This window comes from Plutella xylostella, chromosome 22, assembly GCF_932276165.1.
Source record: "Plutella xylostella chromosome 22, ilPluXylo3.1, whole genome shotgun sequence".
NCBI lineage: Eukaryota > Metazoa > Arthropoda > Insecta > Lepidoptera > Plutellidae > Plutella > Plutella xylostella.
In genome coordinates, this window is record NC_064002.1 from 8,256,994 (window position 1) to 8,278,858 (window position 21,865).

General features: G+C 39.0%; 3 protein-coding genes across 5 annotated transcripts; 2 read left to right on the plus strand and 1 right to left on the minus strand.

Annotated features, from left to right (window-relative positions):
* The first annotated feature begins 1,517 nt into the window (after positions 1–1,517).
* On the plus strand, positions 1,518–14,073 carry LOC119694912 (constitutive coactivator of PPAR-gamma-like protein 1). The gene is made up of 20 exons (XM_038122445.2): positions 1,518–1,666; positions 1,959–2,155; positions 2,438–2,616; positions 2,762–2,875; positions 2,962–3,108; positions 3,196–3,357; positions 3,832–4,021; positions 4,285–4,409; positions 4,770–4,970; positions 5,665–5,802; positions 6,242–6,383; positions 6,646–6,805; positions 7,149–7,274; positions 7,646–7,757; positions 7,979–8,203; positions 8,582–8,767; positions 10,410–10,582; positions 10,905–10,987; positions 11,072–11,202; positions 11,325–14,073. The coding sequence occupies exons 2-20, from the start codon at positions 2,008–2,010 to the stop codon at positions 11,388–11,390; spliced, it is 2,808 nt and encodes a 935-aa protein (XP_037978373.2). The 5' UTR covers positions 1,518–1,666; positions 1,959–2,007; the 3' UTR covers positions 11,391–14,073.
* Positions 14,074–14,873: 800 nt separating this feature from the next.
* On the minus strand, positions 14,874–16,645 carry LOC105388410 (GPN-loop GTPase 2). 3 transcript variants are annotated; one of them, XM_038122449.2, is made up of 2 exons: positions 16,499–16,645; positions 14,874–16,197 (listed from the first exon to the last, which is right to left on the minus strand). In XM_038122449.2, the coding sequence occupies exon 2, from the start codon at positions 15,781–15,783 to the stop codon at positions 14,887–14,889; it is 897 nt and encodes a 298-aa protein (XP_037978377.2). In that variant the 5' UTR covers positions 15,784–16,197; positions 16,499–16,645; the 3' UTR covers positions 14,874–14,886. The 3 variants fall into 3 exon arrangements, with proteins under 3 accessions (XP_037978377.2, XP_037978379.2, XP_037978378.2); XM_038122451.2 differs by having other exon boundaries at positions 14,874–15,930; positions 16,499–16,617; XM_038122450.2 differs by lacking the exon at positions 16,499–16,645 and adding an exon at positions 16,257–16,268 and having other exon boundaries at positions 14,874–15,930.
* Positions 16,646–16,992: 347 nt separating this feature from the next.
* Positions 16,993–18,819, plus strand: LOC105388413 (ribosome biogenesis protein BRX1 homolog). Its single transcript, XM_011559313.3, has 5 exons — positions 16,993–17,215; positions 17,476–17,752; positions 17,866–18,149; positions 18,229–18,466; positions 18,587–18,819. The coding sequence occupies exons 1-5, from the start codon at positions 17,108–17,110 to the stop codon at positions 18,784–18,786; spliced, it is 1,107 nt and encodes a 368-aa protein (XP_011557615.3). The 5' UTR covers positions 16,993–17,107; the 3' UTR covers positions 18,787–18,819.
* The last annotated feature ends 3,046 nt before the right edge of the window (positions 18,820–21,865 follow it).

Genomic DNA, 21,865 nt, shown 5'->3' on the forward strand with positions numbered 1-21,865 from the left:
TTAGTTCTCTGTCGGATTACTTCGTTCCGGATGCGATCTTTACCCCATTTACACTCTCGCCTCGGCCCTCGCCTCCTCGCTCGCCTCGTCACTCGTGCGGAGGCGCGAATGTAAACACCCACTCGCGTGCGACGCGAGTGGGTGTTTACACTCTCGTGCAGAGTTCAGTTGTCTTTGAGCTAGCAACGATGGAGGACGTCGAAGTTTTAGCCGCAACAATAAAGAATTTATGTATGATCACCGATTACTTCGCCGTTTATGGACCGATTTTGAAAATTCTTTTTTTTATGTATTGGGTTGAGATCCCATGTGGTCCCATTTTTTTCAAATTTTGATTCCACCTCCAAGGTTGGGTAAAGGGTTAAAAACAGGCTATGAATTTCCATTTTGGGTACCTATTAACCGAGTGTAGTTAATGAAATTTAGAAAGTACATAGGTACTTACCTATATTTTTAACATTAAAAAAAATATGATGGTGACCTTGAGCTGATCTGATGATGGAAACGGAAGGTAGTCAAGGGAACTCCTCAACGGTAGGTATATAGCAACTACTCAGTGTTTACTACTGACTAGTAGGACTTATAGGTATCATTTGCTTCTTAATTTTGATTGTCAATTATTGCAAATAAACTAAGTATAAATAAGTAATAAAATAAAATAATGATAAAAAAACGACTTCAAAAAACCACTAAAACGTAAGAAATAATTTCAGGTTTAGACATGGTTTAGACCTATTCTATGTGACAGTACTAATATATCTAAGCAGGTAAGTACTGCTTTTATTTCTTACGTTTTAGTGTTTTTTTATTATTATTATTTTATTGAAATATTTACTTATATGAAATTAAATGTTTCGTCTTGCGACCAATCCATTATACAACTGAGGAAAAAACACTACGTTATAATTATACGACGACGAACACAACCTGCGCGGCACGATGTAGAAGCCAGAATGAAGCGGACGCGAGAGTGTAAACACCCGCTCGCGTGCGACGCGAGCTCGACGCGAGCTCCTTTGACTCGTGCCCCAAAAACCGCTCCGGACGCGAGCGCCGCGAGTGGCGAGGCGAGCGAGGAGGCGAGCCACGAGCGTCTGTTCACACTCGCGCCTCGCCCCTCGCCTCCTCGCTCGCCTCGCCACTCGTGCGAGAGTGTAAATGGGGTATCAGAGAGACTCCAAGCATAGCTCTTTTCATAGTTATGATTGGATGCGGAAAGCTAAAGATCGCATCCAGTGGCGTGCTTTGAGAGAGGCCTACGTTACATCAGCAGTTAGGCTGATGACGTTATAAATGTTAATTGAAATAGTAAATACATATAAATCCTCAGCCTTCCTGAAAATCTGCAATAACTAACCACACGAAAATGAACCTCAGAATAAGAAAAAATAACTTTTTGTCATTTTGATTCTTATGTACGGTGATCCGATACTACAAAAAAAAACTGTCATAATTTCCACCAAAATTATTGCTGTGAATCAACACGTCAAATACTCAAAGAAAAAAAATACGTTGGCTCAACGTTGGATAGTTGCATACAATGGTAGATAGCGATAGATTTTGTCTATGCAAAAAAAGGAAAAAAAGTATAATTTTAATGGCTTCCGTTTCGTTTCCATCCTTCGGCTTTTCTATTTCGTTAAATTGGAATGGTTTTGTGAACTAGGTTCGTAAAAACTGTTATTTTAATTTTAATTACACTCGGGAAAAGATTTCTACCGCTATTGCGTGACATCGGTCATTATAGTATCTTGGCTATGTCCTCCGATTTCACAAACGTGCCGGCTACGAACAAAAATATTTCTCGGCTGTCAAATAATTTGTAGTGAAATTCTTATTGAAGATCTCGCTGAAATATTGTACGCTTTAGCACGATTAAAAGCTGTATCTTTTTTTTTACTAAACCAGTGAATATGTTGTTGAAAAAGTAATCGGTAAACCAATTTTGGCTTTTCCAGGTTCATCTTCTGTATAACAAGTCGTAGGTAATATTTTCAAGAAAGGATCATGGGAATCCAAGATCTCCAGGCGTTTTTAGAAAATGAAGGAGTAGGTGTTGATTTGTTTAGAATTGCCAGGAATCATGCGGGCGGTTTCAGGCTAGTTTTGGATGCTGAGGGGTGCCTAGATCGTCTGTATGGAGGATACTTTTCAGGTAAATAGCTATCATTTTCCAAAACACTAACTCTTGTCAAGAATTACTATGTAATTTTAAACTGGTCCTCATCATTTATTCACCTCCAATTTGAAGCGTGCATCTTCTTATTTTTTAGAATAGACAAAAAAAATAAAAAATTTATTAAGTTAATTCTATCACATTGGAGTCTAATTAGAACTATAAATAAAATAGTGGTTATTTCAATAGGTTGTAAACTTTCACATACAAGCTTATTTATTTTTATCAACAAAGTGATGACCTAATTGAACATCATTACAGATTGGGTGTGCGGTGGACAATGGGCCAGATGTGTACAGTTCCTGACTACACTGGCTACTGCGCTGGCGGAACACCAAGTGTCAATATGTGTTTGTTTCAACGGAGCTCACCCCACCCCTCCGGCCACCCCACAACACTGGGTGCAGACGCAGGCTATGTACAGACAAAGGGTCAATTCTGTGAGTTCTTCTATCTGTTAGGTCAGATCAGACTTATTGATGCTACTGACTGATTTGTACTCTATTTATAATGCAATCTTGTGTCTTAACACTCAGAATTATTAGACTTAACAGGTACTTTAATTGCTACATAATGTCTAAACAGGTACTGCGGCACATAGTTACTAAAGGGACCCCTCCTCCTAAAGTATGGTGGGTGCCTCCCATGGGACTCCATTCATGCCTACGAACAGCTCTCCGGTATCTGAATATTCCAATTGTGAGTTTGTAAGACTAATTTATACACATACAATATTGATGATCTAACTTGCATAGATAGTATGTAATGGGTGACATATTTTTCAGATGGTTTCATCAGATGATCATTATCAAGAAGTAGTCGGCCTTTGCCGTGAAAAATCTTATGGTGGTCTAGTGGGAGGTGCTGGGGAATACATGGTGTTCCAGCCACCTAGGTACTTTAGTTCGTCACAATTGAAATTAACATACAGGGTGAGCATAATTTCCACTTTTATAATAATAATGGATTTTCTCTCCATGTCTGGCACAAGTCATTCTTATTGTTTTATCTTATTTCAGTCATCATTGGAAACTAAAGAGTACATGGTGCATGAGCTGCCAAACATCCTGGATGTGCCCCAGGACCGCCTGTGCCTCACAGCCGCCCTCCTCGGTGGGACCATCATCTCTGAACAGAGTCTCACCGAGTTTTATAAACGCATCGGAATTGTTCAAAAGAAGGTTTGTTACTTTTTGTGATTTTTACTGTACAGTGAATACAAGACATTAAGATTTAATAGTTATTATGCGTGATATAGACTGATGGCATATTGAATAACTGAAAATATCAAGTGTAGCATGACATGCAGTACTGTGGTGAATTATCATTGATAAGGACTTAGTTCATGTTTAGCTTCATTTGTTCAAATGAGAAATGATGCTATATAGTAAGGATATTTTATTTGCTTCAGTCATGATAGACAAATGCTTCTCCCAAGGATCTCCACAACCACAACACTCAGCTTCCTCATTCAACCTCTCAGCAATCACAAATAAAGTTCTAATGCTGAAAGAAATTTAAAGCTACATTAACTTAACAATGAAACTAACTATCCTCTGAAATACAGAGTTTTCTAGTATGATAAGAGGACAGTGCTCATGAAACTTTGTAGGTACATTCGTAATTGGATTTTTTAAATAATGTTTATTCCCTAGGCTCCCCCAGAGAGTGTGGTGAAGGCGGTGTGCCAGTTCGTGCGGGAACTGCCCTCGTCGGACGTGGACGCGGCGTGCGTGGAGGTGTTCGGCGACCTCAATGATCTCAGAGCAGCCAAGCTGAAGCAGGCTGTGCAGTATTACCTTAACGGCACTAAGGACGGCTTTCTCAAGTACAGGACTGCTAGTGGTGAGTTTATATTGAAGCAGTAGTAGCTTAAGCTTATTCATACTGTGATGATCCATTCTATCTATGCCAAAGTGGGATCTATGTTTGTTTTGACCTATGTAGAAATGGAGCAGTTGCTATTGTGTTACAAGTGTCTATGAGAGTTTAACTTTTCGATAAAGATCTCAGCCAAAAACAAATTAGAATCATAGACTCGACTTATTATGTATAAGGCGAGTTTAGACTGGAATGGATTAAATAAATGTGTAATTATTTACTTTCAGGCCGTCGCCCTAAGAACAACAGCAACAATAATCATAAGAAAAACCAAAAGCAAGAGATATCTCCCCAGCAGACGTCAGCCGATCTCGACACTACGAAGCTAGCGACGGAATCCAGCGAACATGAGGTTCTTTCTATTAAAATTTGGCTTCATAACTCATCTGAAATGCTATGGATCATCCACGCCTTTTACTTGACTCATTGGCATCTCTGATTAGGCCCTTTCAAATGATAAATTAATGTCATTGCATGATAATCATCAAAATCACCTAAAACCAAACCTCTGTGCTGAGTTAATTTATTTGATTTGTTTTATGTTTTTACGATTTTCAGTTTTTTACGACCACATTTTAGTTTCTCTTATTTTCACATTCCATTTTCATTTCAAAAAGTACCTACCAATTGCTTTCTTTAATTTCGAATATCATTTAACAAACTCTACGCACTTGGTTGAAAAATTGCAATATTGTGAATGAACAAATTACAGCAAAAAGGCTTGGAGGATTACAAATTGGCTACAGCGAACGCTTCGTTGAACGCCGACTTTGAGGAGGCGAAAGCGGGGGCTGAGGGGGTGCGGGGCGCGGCGCTGCGCCTCCAGAACCTGGCTCTGGAAGAAGGAGACCAGGACAAGGAGAAAGCCCCCGCTAAACCGACCGATAAACCAGACAAACCCGCCGCTAAAGAGGTTTGCCCTTTGCCTGTATACCTACATGTTATTTTGTAAATAACTTGCATTTGTTTTTGTGGTTTGGTGTCAGGTTTCTGTGTTTTTGGTTTGAAATGGTGGGTAGCATCTAAACTCTGAATATGCAGTTGAGAATTTTGAAGTTATTGTCTACATCACAGCAGAATGCTACGACTATACTGGTAAGATACCAATTTTAACATTTTGAAGAAAGGTTTCAGTCAAGATCTTCAAGTTACCAAACTAAACTTCTGCTTTGACGGTTCCAGTTGCATGGTATGGTTTTCCTACAGTATTGTACTGACTAACCTCTATGACCAATGATCACTCTGTTGTCTAGCTACTTACGAGTACTGTGTTACCAAGGACAGGCCAAAACTAGATGAGATAAGCAAATTTTCGAGATCCAAGAGTACCCGTCAGTGCTTCTAATTCAAGAGGTTACCTCTTAGGGTGAGGCCAAACGAGTGTAATTTCTACGAGTTGTGAGTCGCGTATTCCGGCCGGCAGAAATATGTGCGCGGGGACGAGGGGAGCAACTAATTTCCCCACCCCCATCATCCCCGCGCATCAGAATACGCGACTCACAACTCACAAAATTACGCACAACTCAAATCAATTGTTTTATATATTAATACCAACAACAACAAGTTAATAACAACAATTATTATAACCTAACCCTTTCCCTCTCCAGGCCCGAGCCGCATCAAAGTCTACAGGCGGCGACGACACGTGCCCACCGGCGCCGGCCGAGGTGCTGCGCACGTGCGCCGAGCGGCACGCGCGCGGCCTCATGCACCCCTCCATGCTGGCCATACTGTCGCATCGGCAGGTAAGCAGCAGAGACTGTTCTGACGGTGACATGGCTGACTAGAACTTCAGCCTGACTGACACGTTAGCCTTACTAGGACGCCATGGCGAAGTCGCCAGTCACGAAATGTATGGAACAACCTCACTTGGAGGCGTTGTTACACATTCGCCAAATGTATACATTTTAATACCAACTGCTTGGATACTGGTGACGTCGCCATGGCGTCCTAGTAAGGCAGGGCTCTTTGAGTAGAAATAGGACTCTTTTTTATGGCTAAACAGCCTTACTCCTATAGGAAAGCTACTTGGGTGGCCATGTATTAAGAAAGCTGTAAATGTTCAATCATACATCTATTAGAGTTTCACGTATATCGTTGAGGTGCAAAAAGCTACCCTATTGGAAACTAGGTTCATAAAAAATACCTTTAAAATGATTACAATGACATTTTATTATTCTTCAGATTGCTCTTCCAGTGGTGATGGAAGACGACAATCACCGCGAAATACCATCGATTCATCACTTCTACCGACCGATCAGACAGAACGTGTACGCCATTCTGTACAACATGCACCACCACCGCTACATGGCACAGAAAGCTAAAGGTGAGACACTATTCCCTAAGGTCATAAGTACCATTCATACTTATTCCCATCATAATTTGGTCCTTCGAACCACCGTCATGATACGTACGATAGAAGCTTTGTTATTTTTATCAGAAACTATTTTCCTTCAGATGGAGGGAAACAGCAGTATAGTTATCTTATCTTACAAGTACCCAGACTCCATTTCAGTTTCAGAGCCTCTTTAAAATTAAAATGCGCCCCAACTTAAATCTCATCAAAGCCTACCATTTCCCACCCACAGATGAAGCGTCATCATCAGCAGTGGCCACTCCGGAGAAGGCTTGCACGGTGCAGATAGCGGAGTGGATCTACTCGCGGGTGAACCCGGGCAAGTCTGCGGAGCTGGTGCCCGGGGTGCTGCTGGACTGGCCCGTGCCCACCGTGCAGAGACTGTGGTTTGGGTGAGTTGGACATGTTTACCTATCAGATGTCTGTATATCTTTGTGAGCAGATTTTCCACATTCAGCCACTGTGGCAGGCAAATATACATTAACACTTATGCGGTAACTAGCCATTTAGCTATGTAAGCTCAAGTCAGAAATCCTTAACCTAGTTGCTTACAACTTCTCGGAGAGACCCCAGCAAATTGAGAGCTTTTACTTGTGTCTCCACGCCTTTGCAATGTTGCAAGGCATTGGAGGTTGATTCATCTAGCTCCAAGCTGCCAGTTACCTTTATTTAAACTTATCCTTACCATCCACCCATGACACTACTGAATTCTAAACCCCGTATTCATCCCAACAGCACGGCTCCGGACGACAAGTGCCGGCGCATGCGCGCGTTCCTGTCGTGCATGCGCTCCGACACGCCGCTCATGCTCAACACCTCGTACGTGCCGCAGCACCTGCTCATACTGGCCACCGTGCTCAGGTAACTTGTTATAGCTATATGGGAGGAAGAAAGGAGCTTCCTCGAGTTACGTATCAACGTAGTAGGTATATAGGTCCGGCGCACCCTGGACCCTGGGGGTTAGCAAATTAGGCTATTTTGAATTGCTCCTTTCACCATGGTGATAAACCTTTAGACGCGATGTAGTATTTGCCACCGACGTGACAAAGCTATTGCCAGAGAGTTCCGCTGCTTCTTAAAAAAACCCGTGGGAATTCTGGGGCCTATATGTTAATCCAGCTTCCTACACTCCAAATTGGAACACTGTGCCTTTTCTTTGCTTCTAAATAATGTAACTTTCTATTGAAGGCAAAGGTACGATTTTTTATGTCCATTTTTTCCGACTTTTTCAGATACATAATGACATCTCAGATCCAGATCCTGCGTCGCCAGGAGCTGGACGCGTTCCTCGCGACCGCCTTCTCCAACGATCTCATGAACGCTCTTCATCTGCAAGAGATGGCTGTAAGCATTTTATCCTACACATTATAAATATCTACGAGACTCAGGAACAAGTTTCATTATCGCATTTGGGGCTGATTGTAAGACCATCTGTGACTTGATTATGTAAACTTAGTGGCCACTAAACAAAACGGTCTTCTTCTCAACTCAATTCAACCTAGTATATTACATAATCCTACACAACAATTAAACCGCCCCCTAAACAACCACCTCCAACCCCCTAGGTGAACGGCATATCCTCCCGCGGCGTGCAACTAGCCGCGCTCGTCATGTCCGGCGTGGAAGCCGCCCTACTAGCCAACGAGGCGTGCGGCGCGCCCGTGCCGTGGCTCGTGGCCGCGCCCTGGCTGTACCTGGACGGCAAGCTGCTGCAGCGCAGTCTGCAGCGCGCGGCGCACTGCAAGCACCTGCAGCAGCTGTGCGACAAGAACCTCGACGTAGTCGTCAAGGTGAGTGCTGGTGACGTCACGTGTGCAGCTGATGACATCACACTGATACAGTGTAGCAGTGCGATATTATCTTCATCATCATCAGCTTATCATTTTCCACCGACGAGCGACGATTATTGGCTCGGCCTTACTCAACCAGCCACCACCGATTTGAATTACATTGCTACATGAAATGATAGTAGAGCAGAAATCTAAGTCTAAATCAAGTATAGTTTTCAATTATCGACTAACCAACTCCCTTCTTGCTAGGCCCTCAGATTTATGTTGTTTCTTTCGACATACAACTTTTCCTAACCCACACTACTATATCGTCATCTCCGTCATACGCCCACTTACTACAACTTTACAGACACATCTATAACAACACTACCATTCCAGGTGGAGCGCATGCGCAAGGCCATCCTCGAGGGTCTGTCCGTGGAGTTCGCGATGCCGCCGCTGCCGCTGGTGGGCGCGCTGGGCTGGCGGGGCGCGCGGCCGCCGGCGCGCCTCGAGGTGGCCGGCGTGGTGGTGGGGCAGTGGGGGCCCGGCACCTACGCTATGAGGCAGCGGTTCAATAATCAGGTACGGTTAGAAAGATTGAAAAATGAGGTTAGTTGGGATTGCAATCCGGTAAGTTGAAAAATATGGGCCTTGTTAGTAGGGGTTGCTATCCGGTCCGGTAAGTTTTTGATGTCTAACGGTTCTGGCAATATCACCGGATACGGTGTATTTTAAAAAACGTTATTTCTCGCATCAAAACCCCGGGGAAAGTAGTAAAAACGCGCCATAATCAATACCAAGGCGCGCGATGTTGCCGTTCCAAACTACTGATGTGATTATAAATTGGCTTATTTGGATTGCCGAGTGTTACTCGGATCCTCCGAGTGTCTGTCGCTTCAACAGTGCTATAATTATAATGTATACGGAATTTAAAAAAATTACCTGCATCTTTAGGAATTTGCAATGTTGTATTTTTTGTATTGTAGCAGCTATTTATTCTATTTTAGGGTATAAAGAGGTGGCTATGGGGTTGATGGTAAATGACGAATGCAGGATTCTTGAGGCCAAACTATTTACTGATTTTACCAATTACATTTTACAAGTGTTAGCTAAGTGACGGGCGCGAGACGACTAGCGTCCGCGCATTGATCGCTACTGGAAATGCTTACAATACAAAACGTGACTAAAACATGTGTCGCTACATCACTTCCCCCGTTTTTCAAAATTTTTGTCAAAAAATTTCAAGTACAATACGTAATACCTATGTTACAAAAGCCTCTCTTACGGAGCTTTAAACTTGAAACATACAATATCAAACAAAACAGAAATCACAAAATTACATTTCAATACTGATACAAAATTAACAAATCAAACTTATAGATCACACAATAAACCACTTGGTAAAACTACGTAGCACTATGTTCACTCGCGACGCGCTTATCACATTCCGCTGACCGTGCAAGATGAACGCTGCTACCTCGGTTCTGCGAATCCGACCTCGTGTGTGATTGAACCATGTGAATTTCCGATCTAAAAATAGCTTCTCTCGTAGCACCTCTCATCCATCCTGGCGGGAACTTCCATGAGGACCCTCGAGTGAGCCTCCACGTGGGTGACCAGTCCACTATGCTCCAGCTCGGCAGCCTCGCAGCGAGGAAAACAGCCCAAAACTCGCTAACTTCAGAAGCGCCGATTACCGCCCGTTGACCTGCCGTCGTGAACGCGCAATCGTACCTTCTATGTGTTCCGCTCGTCCAGGTCCTGACTTGAGATGCTTCGATACGCTAATTACTTCTTTGATGCGTTACCAAAATTTGTGAAGGGGTGGTGCACTTCCAGTAGATGATGTTCCTGATGTTGTCGTTGTTACCCCATGGCCTTGCTGGGGGAGCCGTCTCGTCCACGCCGTTCCAAGCTGCGCCGCGTCATCGCCGTGCTGACTCCATCATTTCTTCCGAAAGTTGCGTGTTCAGATTGTCGGTGGTCACCAGTTTAGGGTATAAAGAGGTGGCTATGGGGTTGATGGTAAATGACGAATGCAGGATTCTTGAGGCCAAACTATTTACTGATTTTACCAATTACATTTTACAAGTGTTAGCTAAGTGACGGGCGCGAGACGACTAGCGTCCGCGCATTGATCGCTACTGGAAATGCTTACAATACAAAACGTGACTAAAACATGTGTCGCTACACTATCTTCAAACAAAATCCTCTCCCCCAACAGCAAGTAGGCTACGTGGGCTACACCCCGACCCCGCGCAACTCGTACGGCGCGCGCGGGGGCCGCGGGGGGCGGGGGCGCGGGCGCGGGGGGCGGGCGGCGCGCGGGGGGCGGCGACCCAGGAGGGAGCACGGTGACGACGAGCCGGCTAAGCCAGCCACGCTCACTATTAATGGGTGAGTGGTTTTTTTTTGGTAAAAGGACAGCGGAAATGAATGGATGGGTCGAGCTTGAATTTGATAATAATCATCATCGTATGGCCTAGTTTATTATTTTTCCTGTTTTAACTAAAAGAGCCAGATCCAATAATCCATAAGCCATTTATGATGATGGTGAAAAAATTAGTTTGACTCTCATATCTAGTAATAAGCCGACCTCCCTGATAATTGCTTTTCTGGCATTAATCCCCATTATATGAAAACACTCTACATTCAATATAAGTACCAAAGTAACTGACGGGTTAACTCTTTGTAACCATATATCGTAATATATTTTCAGTAAAACCGTGAGATCGGATGAAGTTGGCTCCATGGAAGACGCTGCACAAGATGACAATGCTGCGCCCGACAACGATGCTAACGGTATGTATAAATTACTATACATATCGGTCTCTACATTATTTAGCCTATACTTCAGGAAGTTTAATAACAACATTCTACCTACAGGAGTGCCATCTCAGAAGACACCAAAGAACAAGGGTGTGAAGAAGAATGCAGGAAAGGGCAAGAAGAAAACTTCGGCTCCGAAGACCGAAGCAGTCCCAGCGGCCGAAGCCAACGGCCCTCTCGAGACCAAGGTGACCACAGAATAAACCAACAACACCACTATAACGACAAAAACACAGGACTCTACAATGAAACTTCCCTCTAACCTTAATTTATTTTCAACCCTCACCTTATTGGTTAAAATTGTTTTTAGATTGCGGAGGTTATTCCCCCATCGGACGCGGAGCTTGGGCAAGGTGACGCACCCGTATCTAATTAAAAGTTCCACTTCAAGGTATCAATGCCATTGTTTTTTGCGATCACTTACTCATTCTAATTATCGCAAAGTAAATTTCATACATAATTTTGACTAACTTTAGTAGTACCCATTTCATACTAGATCCCATTTTAGTAACCGTTTATTAATCCTTCAAAGTCCATGTAGAGGGAAAGTTTCATAAACATACATTCATCACAAAAGTGGCTAGTGATATCCATCGACACATCTTTAGAATAACGGTAGCCGTTTGAAGTTTAACTATTGAGCTGTTGTCACTAGCCTCCGCAGTATAGACGTAAGGTCGAGATAACACACATTTAAAATCTTGGGAATCTACAATTGTTGTAACTTCTTTAACAGACATGATTATAACGAGCACGTTTTGCCATGAGGTCGCATAATATTAGTAAGCATTGGGCGGGGCGTGGCACACCGCCGCTTCTCGCCTACTATTTATTTAATAGATGATTTGTTATTAGGTGATGTCGAATTGACATAAAACTATACGTGCCTGAAGAGCAAGACTTCCCAATTTAGAGACTGATTTTGTATTACGTTGATGGACATTGATCGTTCAATAACGCTATTGAACACGAACACATGAAGCATCTTTTTGGTGCATGTTAACTGAATTACACGACTTTATAAACATCTCTTTTGTTATTTTGGTTTGGGGTTTACAATTTCAGATGGTTTGACATCAGTGTGCTAAATGTTGTGATCCAAACCAAACATAACTAAAGAGATAGTCAAAACATGAAATAAACTTCAAAATTGAACATGCGTATGCGTTAGACCGGTGATATTTAGAAAATACGATAAACTATATATAAATGAACATGTTCATTGTTAAGTCACTGAATAGTGAGATGACTTAGTAAATATATGGTTATTTTTAAGCATATAAAGTACTGAGTCAACATTATTTATTTATACATAGTATATTTAAAGATTACCAAAATTATTGTTTTTATTTTATTTTTAGGCATGGTTTGGTCGGTGCAATCCCAGATATAGTATTACAATTAAGATGATAATGTGTGCCAGGCGCATTGTGCAAAAGATTTTCTACGATACCTAAAATTTACTTAGTAAAAGATTGGTAGTAATATTAAAAATATTTACCTAATGATTGCACAGACTAAACCAATATATTTCAGACTGGTTTTCGGTGAATTAAATCCGGCAATATTGAATGTGTGCTAGGTTGTTTGTTGTTATTCTATAATTATGTAATGAATCTGAACTGAGCTACATAATCATAGGAAGGTGTATATTGTTAGTTATGTGATTGCATTTATTGAAAGATGGTTGGTGCTGCGAAAGCTTTTGAACTGCCTGGAACGAGTCTGAAACTCATAGATTTAAGTCTAACAATTAGACGTTAAATGAAAACTGAACAAACATTCGTCAACAGAGGGTTCAATATACTATAGGGTATTATTTCAGTAGGAAACATAGACTTGTTAGTGATATATTTATATGCATTTCTGGACACTCGTGTTTACGAATGTTGTTCACTTTATATGTATTTTTGTAAATGTGTTATATTGTTATATTTAGCTGGAATGACTTTTTACATGATATATATATTTGAGAAAACGTTGTGTTAAAATCGCGGTTGGTGAAAAAAATGTCCTTATTATGTATAATTAGATAAAAATACATTCCAAGTCGCGTCACAATACTGTGAATTACGGACACTTGTAACCAACCGAGAATGGAACCGATTTGTGACTAAATGAAGACTTCTACAATTTTTGAATTGCTTAACCCTGGCCGGAACTTACTAACAAGATATGTTGCTACAATAACATATTGATTTCACTTGAGATCAGACAGCGTAGGATGCTGCGCTCATATGTCACAGCCTCGAGCTGTCCATCGAACAGTAGTCAAGTAACAGAGAGCGGGGGCCGCCACGGCGCCGGCCGCCGCCACCGGCGCGCCTCTGAAGCGCGCCGACGATTGCCAAGTATTCGCAAAGCGATCGCCTAATGCGACGCATATTTAATACACTTAAACATTTACATAATATTGCTTGCTTATTAATAAACATAATATGTAGTAGCGTTTAGAGTTTTATCTCCATTTATTTTTGAGCTGTTAGAATTTATGTGTAACAGCTACATGTAACATGCATGCTAGAAACATGAGGAGTTGGGTAGGTATTTTGATTTTATTAATCGTCTTATAAAAGAACGAAACTTGTGTAAACCATCAATATATAGGTGAATACGATGATGGTTTTATGTTATTTCACCTTAATTATATAACGATTTGTCTTGTTGCAAAATGTGTAACTTAGAAAACAACTTTCGAGGAAGTAGGTTTTATTTTTTCCCTTTTTAAACACATTATTCACTATAGTTTTAGATTTCAGCAATTTAATAATAATACTTGTAATACATTTTATAAACTTGTTTGCTGATGGTCATTTAAATATTGTCAATGTAATCAAAATATATTAGAGATACTTGTCATGTAATACTTAAATAACGTTTTTCGTAACTGAAGTAGCAAACATGGAACTGTGGCTTTTTGAAAACACTTATAACTTAGTGTTAACTACAAAATGAAGTTTAAAGGGTTCATTACTGTTTAGTTTTTGGACACAAAAAAAAGAATATTGGATAAAATGTAAAGAGTTGTATTTGTCTTCAAATAAAACGTTCCATCATAATTTTTGTTTTATTTCAATCAGTTAGGTTTAACCTTTTGTGTATTTCAGTAATGGTAGTTCCTTCTATATTCGCTAAATAATTAATAACTACTTGTGTGGCATCTTTGATATCGTTGTATTGATGTAGTAAATTCACTTGAACAAATTTATTATTTGGCTCCTTCAGGATTTTATCTAATTGATTATCAAGCTCTAATAGCTTATCATACTCTTCCTTTTTCTGCTTTGACGACATCCTGTAATAAAATAATTGTACTACTGTAATGGATTAATCCAGTCGTACATAAAGGTTTACATACCTATTTAGTACTCAATTAAATATACCTATAGGTTTAGGATAGGAGCTTCTAAAAAGTTAAAATATCCCTTAACTTCTTACACTATATTTCTTCATGAAAAGTGGCTTTGAGCTCCGTATATTTAAATTATGTGGTAGGTATTTAGCACCACAGGGACTTCATTAAATTAAATTTATACCTCCCAGTCATTGTACATTTTTGCTATAGCATTTTAGGGTGCTTAGGAGTTAATCATTGAAGTGGTTAAATAATAAGTCTTTTGAATTACGCGCCATTGCTTTTGGTAGTTCTGATAAGTCCACTTTTTTTAGTCTCTTTTTATACTTATAGAGCTCATTCAAGCAATATTATCTGAATAGAGTAAAAAAAAGTTTTTCTCAAAAAGTGGACTTATTACTGTCTACCTCTGAGGTACAGATTTATTATACTAATTACAACTATTCAAGTGTTTAGGCCTCTGGACTCTAGATTCGGGAGAAGGTGAAGTGAAAATAGACATTTTGTAAAATTATATTTATTGAAATTCATCCAACTTATCATCATTGACTCCCATTGCACATGCAAGCATGCTATTTATATGTCTGCCTTCCTCGGCTTGAAATACATAACCATTGGCTTTATCTACTGAATGTTTAACTTTGACCAGGCTCTCCTCACTGTTCATGTTCACAAGCTGAAATGTCACTAAACTGTAGTCTTCTATTATGGAAACAAAGGCAGCATTCAATTTATTATATTTAGATGTAAAGCTATCACTCTCTAGTGACTCAAGCAAATAGTTCAGATCAAGAACTTCAGTATAGAAGTCAATTCCAAACTGTAATTTGTCCATGTGTTTCTTCAGTAAGTCTGTTTTGGTCAGAAGGTTGATATGCGGGAGGCCGATTTTGAGCATAGCACTTAGTGACAGCATCAGAGCTGCTATGAATTTCCCGGCATCAGAACAATGATGCGAGTCTATGAGGTGAACTACACATAACTGTATGTTAGCTGCACTCGATAACTTGCCAAATATGTTTCCAAGACTTGCATGATGACAATACAACTCCACTTGGCCAGGTAAGTCAAATATGTAATTTGTTGAGTGATCACCTTTTATTTGATCTAATAACCAATCCAAATTCTTTTCCAGATATTCTATACAAAATAATAATGCTCCATTTGGTCCTAGGCACTGCTTTTCCATTACTTCTTCAAGTGAAATTAAATTCTTAATGTCTATATCAGGCTTGTAGGACATCATGTCATTTGCTGGGTCTAAATTTATGATAACCACTTTTCTACCAATTTTTTTTAGTAGCTCTGACATTTTCCAACAATATGTTGTTTTACCTGCTCCTGGGGGCCCTAGTATTAACTGGCCGTAGTATTTTTCAGCAGGTTTAAATCTTTTCAGACTAACAACTGACATTTTCGTCTTTCTTGAGATCTTTAATGATATCCCTACACGCTTTCACTGTATCAATACTATAAGACCTCAAATTGATGAAGATACACAGTGGTTTGGATATATTGAGAGCTTCTGCCAAAAATCTTGCTGCAACTTGCTGTTCTTCTCCTGTGGCACCAAAAAGAACTTTTGTTGTGAATATGTCATTAGTACCGAGAGGGCTATGGATTTGATCTCTTTGTACTTGGATCATACTCCCAATCTTTAGATATTGTGAAATTATCACAAATATACTGTCTGAATACTCAGCGTAAACTATTTCTGTGTGTTCATCATTAATTTTCGCAGCTACAGATCTAAGCAGCTGATGAGAATCATCGGCTTGTTTTATGGTTAAATTTTTCATAACATCTAACAGTTCCATAGCAACTATATCTAAAAGAAATTATTCAGTAACTTTAGTGGTAAACAATTTGTTAACTGTAATATCTCACCTTATTGTAAATAGCTGTTCCCGCGCGCTTCGCTTCGCCTTAAAAAGTTTTCCCGTGGGAATTCCGGGATAAAAAGTAGCCTATGTTCTTTCCCAGGGTCTAGACCGTATGTATACCAAATTTCATTCAAATCCGTTCAGTAGTTTTGGCGTGAAAGAGTAACAGACAGACAGACAGACAGACAGACAGACACAGTTACTTTCGCATTTATAATATTAGTTAGGATGTAGATAAGTTCGTACCTTCTGATTTTCAGATATTATCAAAGAAATTGGAGCCTCGCTTCGCTGTTTAAGATATTAATGAATAATGTAATTAATGATTATTCACCAAACAAAGCGGAAAATGACCAACTTTATTTGACAATTTTGACATGACAAGACAATGACATGCACGGCAACAATGCCCTTGTGTTTGTGGTTCTGTTCTGTGTCTCATTGTACAGTATAAAGGTACCGACACACTAGCGGACGCAGCTTAAGACGCTAACGGCTGTCAGCGTCAGCGACTTAAGTTATCTAGGTAAGGAATGTACACTACGCTGTTCCAACTATCGGAGGTAAGTCGTGGACGTAACCTTGGACTGACCTTCAACTTTCAGACGTCCGAGAGCGATCTGGCACGAACTGTCCCAAAAGCCCATGCACACTATTAGCCACGTCCGCTAGTGTGTCGGCACCTTTATTGTATTTCTGCTCTGTGCACAAACTTACACACAGACAATTTGACATTGACAGTTGACTGATTTGAAGATAGCGAACGAACGTGAAACACACATGTTTCATTTGATTTTGTTTGGAAACTTAAAAGTTGTGTATTTTATTATAAATACCACGTGTTTACTGTAAAAAATGGGAAAGATTAAGAAGCAGAAAGTTAAAGTCGCAGAGGTTGCAAAAGTGGAAGATGTTGTTACATTGCCACCTAAAAGAATGTCTGATGACCCTTTGCCGAAACAAGTAAGTTCTAACCTCTCTGTGTTTATTATTCCTTTTCGCTTTACATAAAACTTAGTTTATATCCATCCAAGTTTATATAAAGCAACTATGGGGAATGGCACTGTGTGGTATCATACTTAAATATTATCAATCCTTTCATATTAAAAGCCTCGTTCATCACTAAGACGCAGTCTATTTCTGAAACTGTTTTTTATTTATTTATAATATAACCATGCATTCTATTCTATAAAATGACTACTAATTTAACATTTTTTTATTAGGTAAAGTGGATAAACAGGCAAAGAGTGTTAGTATTTGCTGCTCGGGGTATCAATCATCGACACAGGCATCTCATGGAGGACATCAAGAGACTGATGCCTCACCACAAAACAGAATCCAAGATGGAGAGAAGCAAAAATCTTTATGTTGTTAATGAAATCAGTGAAATGAAGAACTGTAACAAATGCCTGCTATTTGAAGGCAGAAAAATGAGAGATTTGTATTTGTGGATGGCTAATATTCCTAATGGCCCATCTGTTAAGTTTTTGTTGGAAAATAGTAAGTAATCTGTTCTATTTAAGAATTGTATTTCCACAATAGCTTTACTATTGAAAGAGCGACTTTTATAAAGTAACTTGGTCAGGTTTTACATTGTTTTATTTTTGTTTCAGTTTACACCATGGCGGAGTTAAAAATGACTGGGAATTGCCTGAAGGGCTCCAGGCCCCTGCTGTCTTTTGACCCACAATTTACGAAGGACCCTCATTACAGCCTACTGAAGGAACTTCTTATCCAAATATTTGGGGTTCCAAATCATCACCCCAAGAGTCAGCCCTTCTTTGACCATGTCTACACATTTATGATTCTTGATGGGAGAATTTGGTTCCGCAACTATCAGATTCTCTCTGAAGATGGTGCCTTGGCTGAAATTGGGCCTAGATTTGTACTAAATCCAGTAAGTTTAAAAAAATACGAGGCTTGATTTGCATTAGAATATTTATAGATAATTTACACTAATATTTTACCTGTTGCAGGTAAAAATATTTTCTGGCTCTTTCGGTGGTGCGACTCTGTGGGAAAACACCAAGTATGTGAGTCCTGCCAAGTTGAGGCAAGCGTTCTCACGCAAGGCAGCCAACAAATACGAGCACAGAGTGGAGAAGAAGGCAGTGTATGAAGCCACCAAACCAGAGACTGGCTACCCAGACATAGAAGGACCTGACTTCTTCAAAGGAAATCCCATGGAAAAAGCTCAGGAAGCTCTTATAAAAGGTATTGTTCTTTCTGGTTTGTGTTTTTATTATTTATTATAAAAATCCAATTTGCGTTTTATGCAAAACTCTATTAATTTCCAAGTATGGTAATTTGTAACATTGGTATAAATATTTGCAGAAGAAATAAAAGAAGAAGTGGAGTCTATGGATGAAGATGAGGACCAGGCTCCTAAGAAGCCGCTCGTCAGTCTGAAGAAGAATAAAACTAACCCTGAGAAGACTATCAGGCGCAAGCAGCTTAAGGCTAAGAGCAAGATTATTTCCGATCAAATTAAGAAAAGGAAACAGTTTAAGAAGAAGAAACCAATTAAGAAGTGATTTGGATTTGAATTAATAAAACTTTAACTATGAGTAAATCTTTTATTTCATTCCATTAAAAAGCATACATACAATAGATAGTATATTTTTCAGTCTCAGGTTTATACTTTATTAGAAAGCCAATATCGAAACCCTTATTGGACGGTGTGCAGTTCGCAATAGATTGACTCTAGAAATAAAGTATAAGTAGTATGTATAGCACACGTTTAGTCTATGCCCCTTATTCATAGAAAAGTTACTGAAAGTTTTAGCTATTGAACTGTTTTGTCCCTCTCTGTCAATCAAAAATTTGTTATTTGTCAGAGAGGGACAAGCGTTCGGTAACTTTTCTATGAATAATACGGTATATTTTTCGTCAGTTAAGGCGAATTGGAGCTACTAACAAGACAGTGTGGGTCGTAGGGCACAGCTCATAAAGGATTTATCTGGGGAGAACAGATATTAAGGGTCACATTTACCAAACGCTAAACGTATTTAGTAGCCTGTCAAACGTTTGTCAGTTGGTACAAAATGTATTTAAAATTTGACTTAAATACAATTTTAAATACGTTTAGCGTTTGGTAAAAGTGACCCTAACTGTGGTTGCTATGTGACATGCATTAGGTACCGTAACTTCAGTAGCTTAAGACATAGTTTTGTACCTTGTCAAAGAAATAAAACCGAATGAACAGGCGGTTTGTAGGGTTGACGAGGTACAAATTGTGTGTACAAGCTACTTGTGAAACAGACTACACAAGGTTTAACTTGACATATTATTATGATTATAAAGAATATTTCAATCAGAAAATAGTACACAAAAAAGAATTTTATAATTATATCCCATTTCACGGGGATAGACATCTGACAGAACCCTTATTAAATCCGAATAAGGGTAGTTTTTGTTTGTATCAGATGTCTTTCCCCGTGGAATGAGCATTAACAACGGTTTCCTCACAATGAACTGTCTTTATAAAACCTTTGACTATGTTCTACTTTAAATAAGAATAAGAGAAAGAAGATGTAAGTAATGGAAGATCATGCATTTAGAGGTAGACGAAAAACTAAAATCGATTTAGGTACAGTAATTTAAAAAACTATAGTTACTTATTAAACAGCATACTAAAATACCTTTGTAAAATTTTGAGATTCCAATTATATCACGTAATAAAATAGGACTTCTATTACCGAAGTTATGTAACTGTTGTTAATATTGAGCTTACAATATTAAATTTGAATATAAAGTAGTCAGTAAAAAAGTACATATTAAAAACATTACAACCATTTCATAAAGCAAATAGTATACTGAATACTTAAAAAATAATTATTCTTAAAGTAAAAAGCTTGCATTAATTGCAGATAAAAAAATGTGCCCTCATAAAATAGTAACATGAATTGATCTGTATAAATAGACAAAAATTTAATAATGAAAATGTGTAAATAATTATTACTTTGTGATTAATTAATAATTGCAACTCTTTAAACTTATGAATAAACAACTGTGAGTACAACTTGCAGCGTCTTGCAAAGGGTATATCAATATCACCCGAAAGGAGGCCAAAAAAAATATGTATTATGCAATCACAAAACTATGACTTACATGCACACATTTCTAACATTCTACATCTAGGTAGAAAATAACATACAGTAGATTAATCATCACATTAATAACATTAGCAACATTCCGGTTGGAAAAAAATGCAGTCAAAAAAGTCACAGTCACATCTATTTATAAACTTATTACAAAATGCAATTATTTGTGGATAAAAATTCAACCATCATTCTCATTTTCTCATACACAAGCAAAAATCTCTTGATTAAATGAATAATTCTGTAAAATGTACTTTAATTTGTGCATTATAAATATGTACTTTGCTATATCAATAATATTTTTATGAAAAACATCGTAAGTATGTAGGATAAAAAGAAAGAAAGAACTTGCATAAAAAGTATAAAAACTTACAAGCTAAATAAAAATAATTAAATATCTAAAGTTACAGATCCTCAAATACTGAAGTTAAGATCTCTCGTTTCGTTTACAAACGTAGATACAAACATTTACTTTCAAATATACTTAAAATAATTAAAAGTGTTGATCATCTTTTTACTGTAAAAATTCTAAGATAAAGATCATAGTCTCGACAATGTTAATAGACAAACAAATAATAGATTCGCATTTCCTTAACTAATACTTTTAAAAATAGTTTTCTGTTCTTGATCTGCATTTACTGATGTTACCTGTAACATATGTACACAAATTAGTGTTAAATTTCGGAGTTACTACTCAAGGATACATCGTTTCCACTGTCTTTGAAAGAATATTCCTTATTAACTATTGAAAATCAACATGACAGAGCGAGCTGCCTAATCTACCGTTATCCGTAAGCAAAGCTCATACCTAACTAACTTGCATTCTTAGTAGTTGTGGTGCATTTGATTGAGTTCGTTACCCTCAGACCTGCTAGGCGCCATTTCTATTATGTATATTGTTTAAGGTATTTTTAGGGATTAATAGTTTGTTTTTCTCTATAGATGCCGCCTCTAGATTGCTGTTGTGAAAGATATAGGGCTTTTACACCAAACTGCGTTGCGACGCCGCATCGCAGAAACCTGCGACAGTAATCAACAATTGCCTTGAAAAACTGTCAAAACGCAGTTTTGTGTACAAGCCCTTAGAAGAAAACCTTCATTTCACAAGCCGAACCGATGTTTTCGCTAACTATAAAGGTCTGATAATTTTCGCGTTAGCTGCCTAATCAACCATTATCCGCAAGCAAAGCACATACCTAGCTAACTTGCATGCTCAGTTATGCTCAGTACTTGTCCTGCAGTTCATTCATCTCGTTGCCATCGGCCGTGTCGTCAGGACTGGGCCGGGCCGAGCCCCACTAGCCGGGAGTTCTACATTTTTATAATAATATAGACGATGACGCATAAAGACTGCTGCCACCACAGCACCAAAACAGTTGACAGACGTCAAAGAAAACGTTTTTTTTTTTGCTAATTGTAAATGAATTTATCGCGTTAGCTGCCTAATCAACCACTACCCGTAAGCAAAGCTCATACCTAATTACTACACTTGCATGCTCAGTACTTGTCCTGC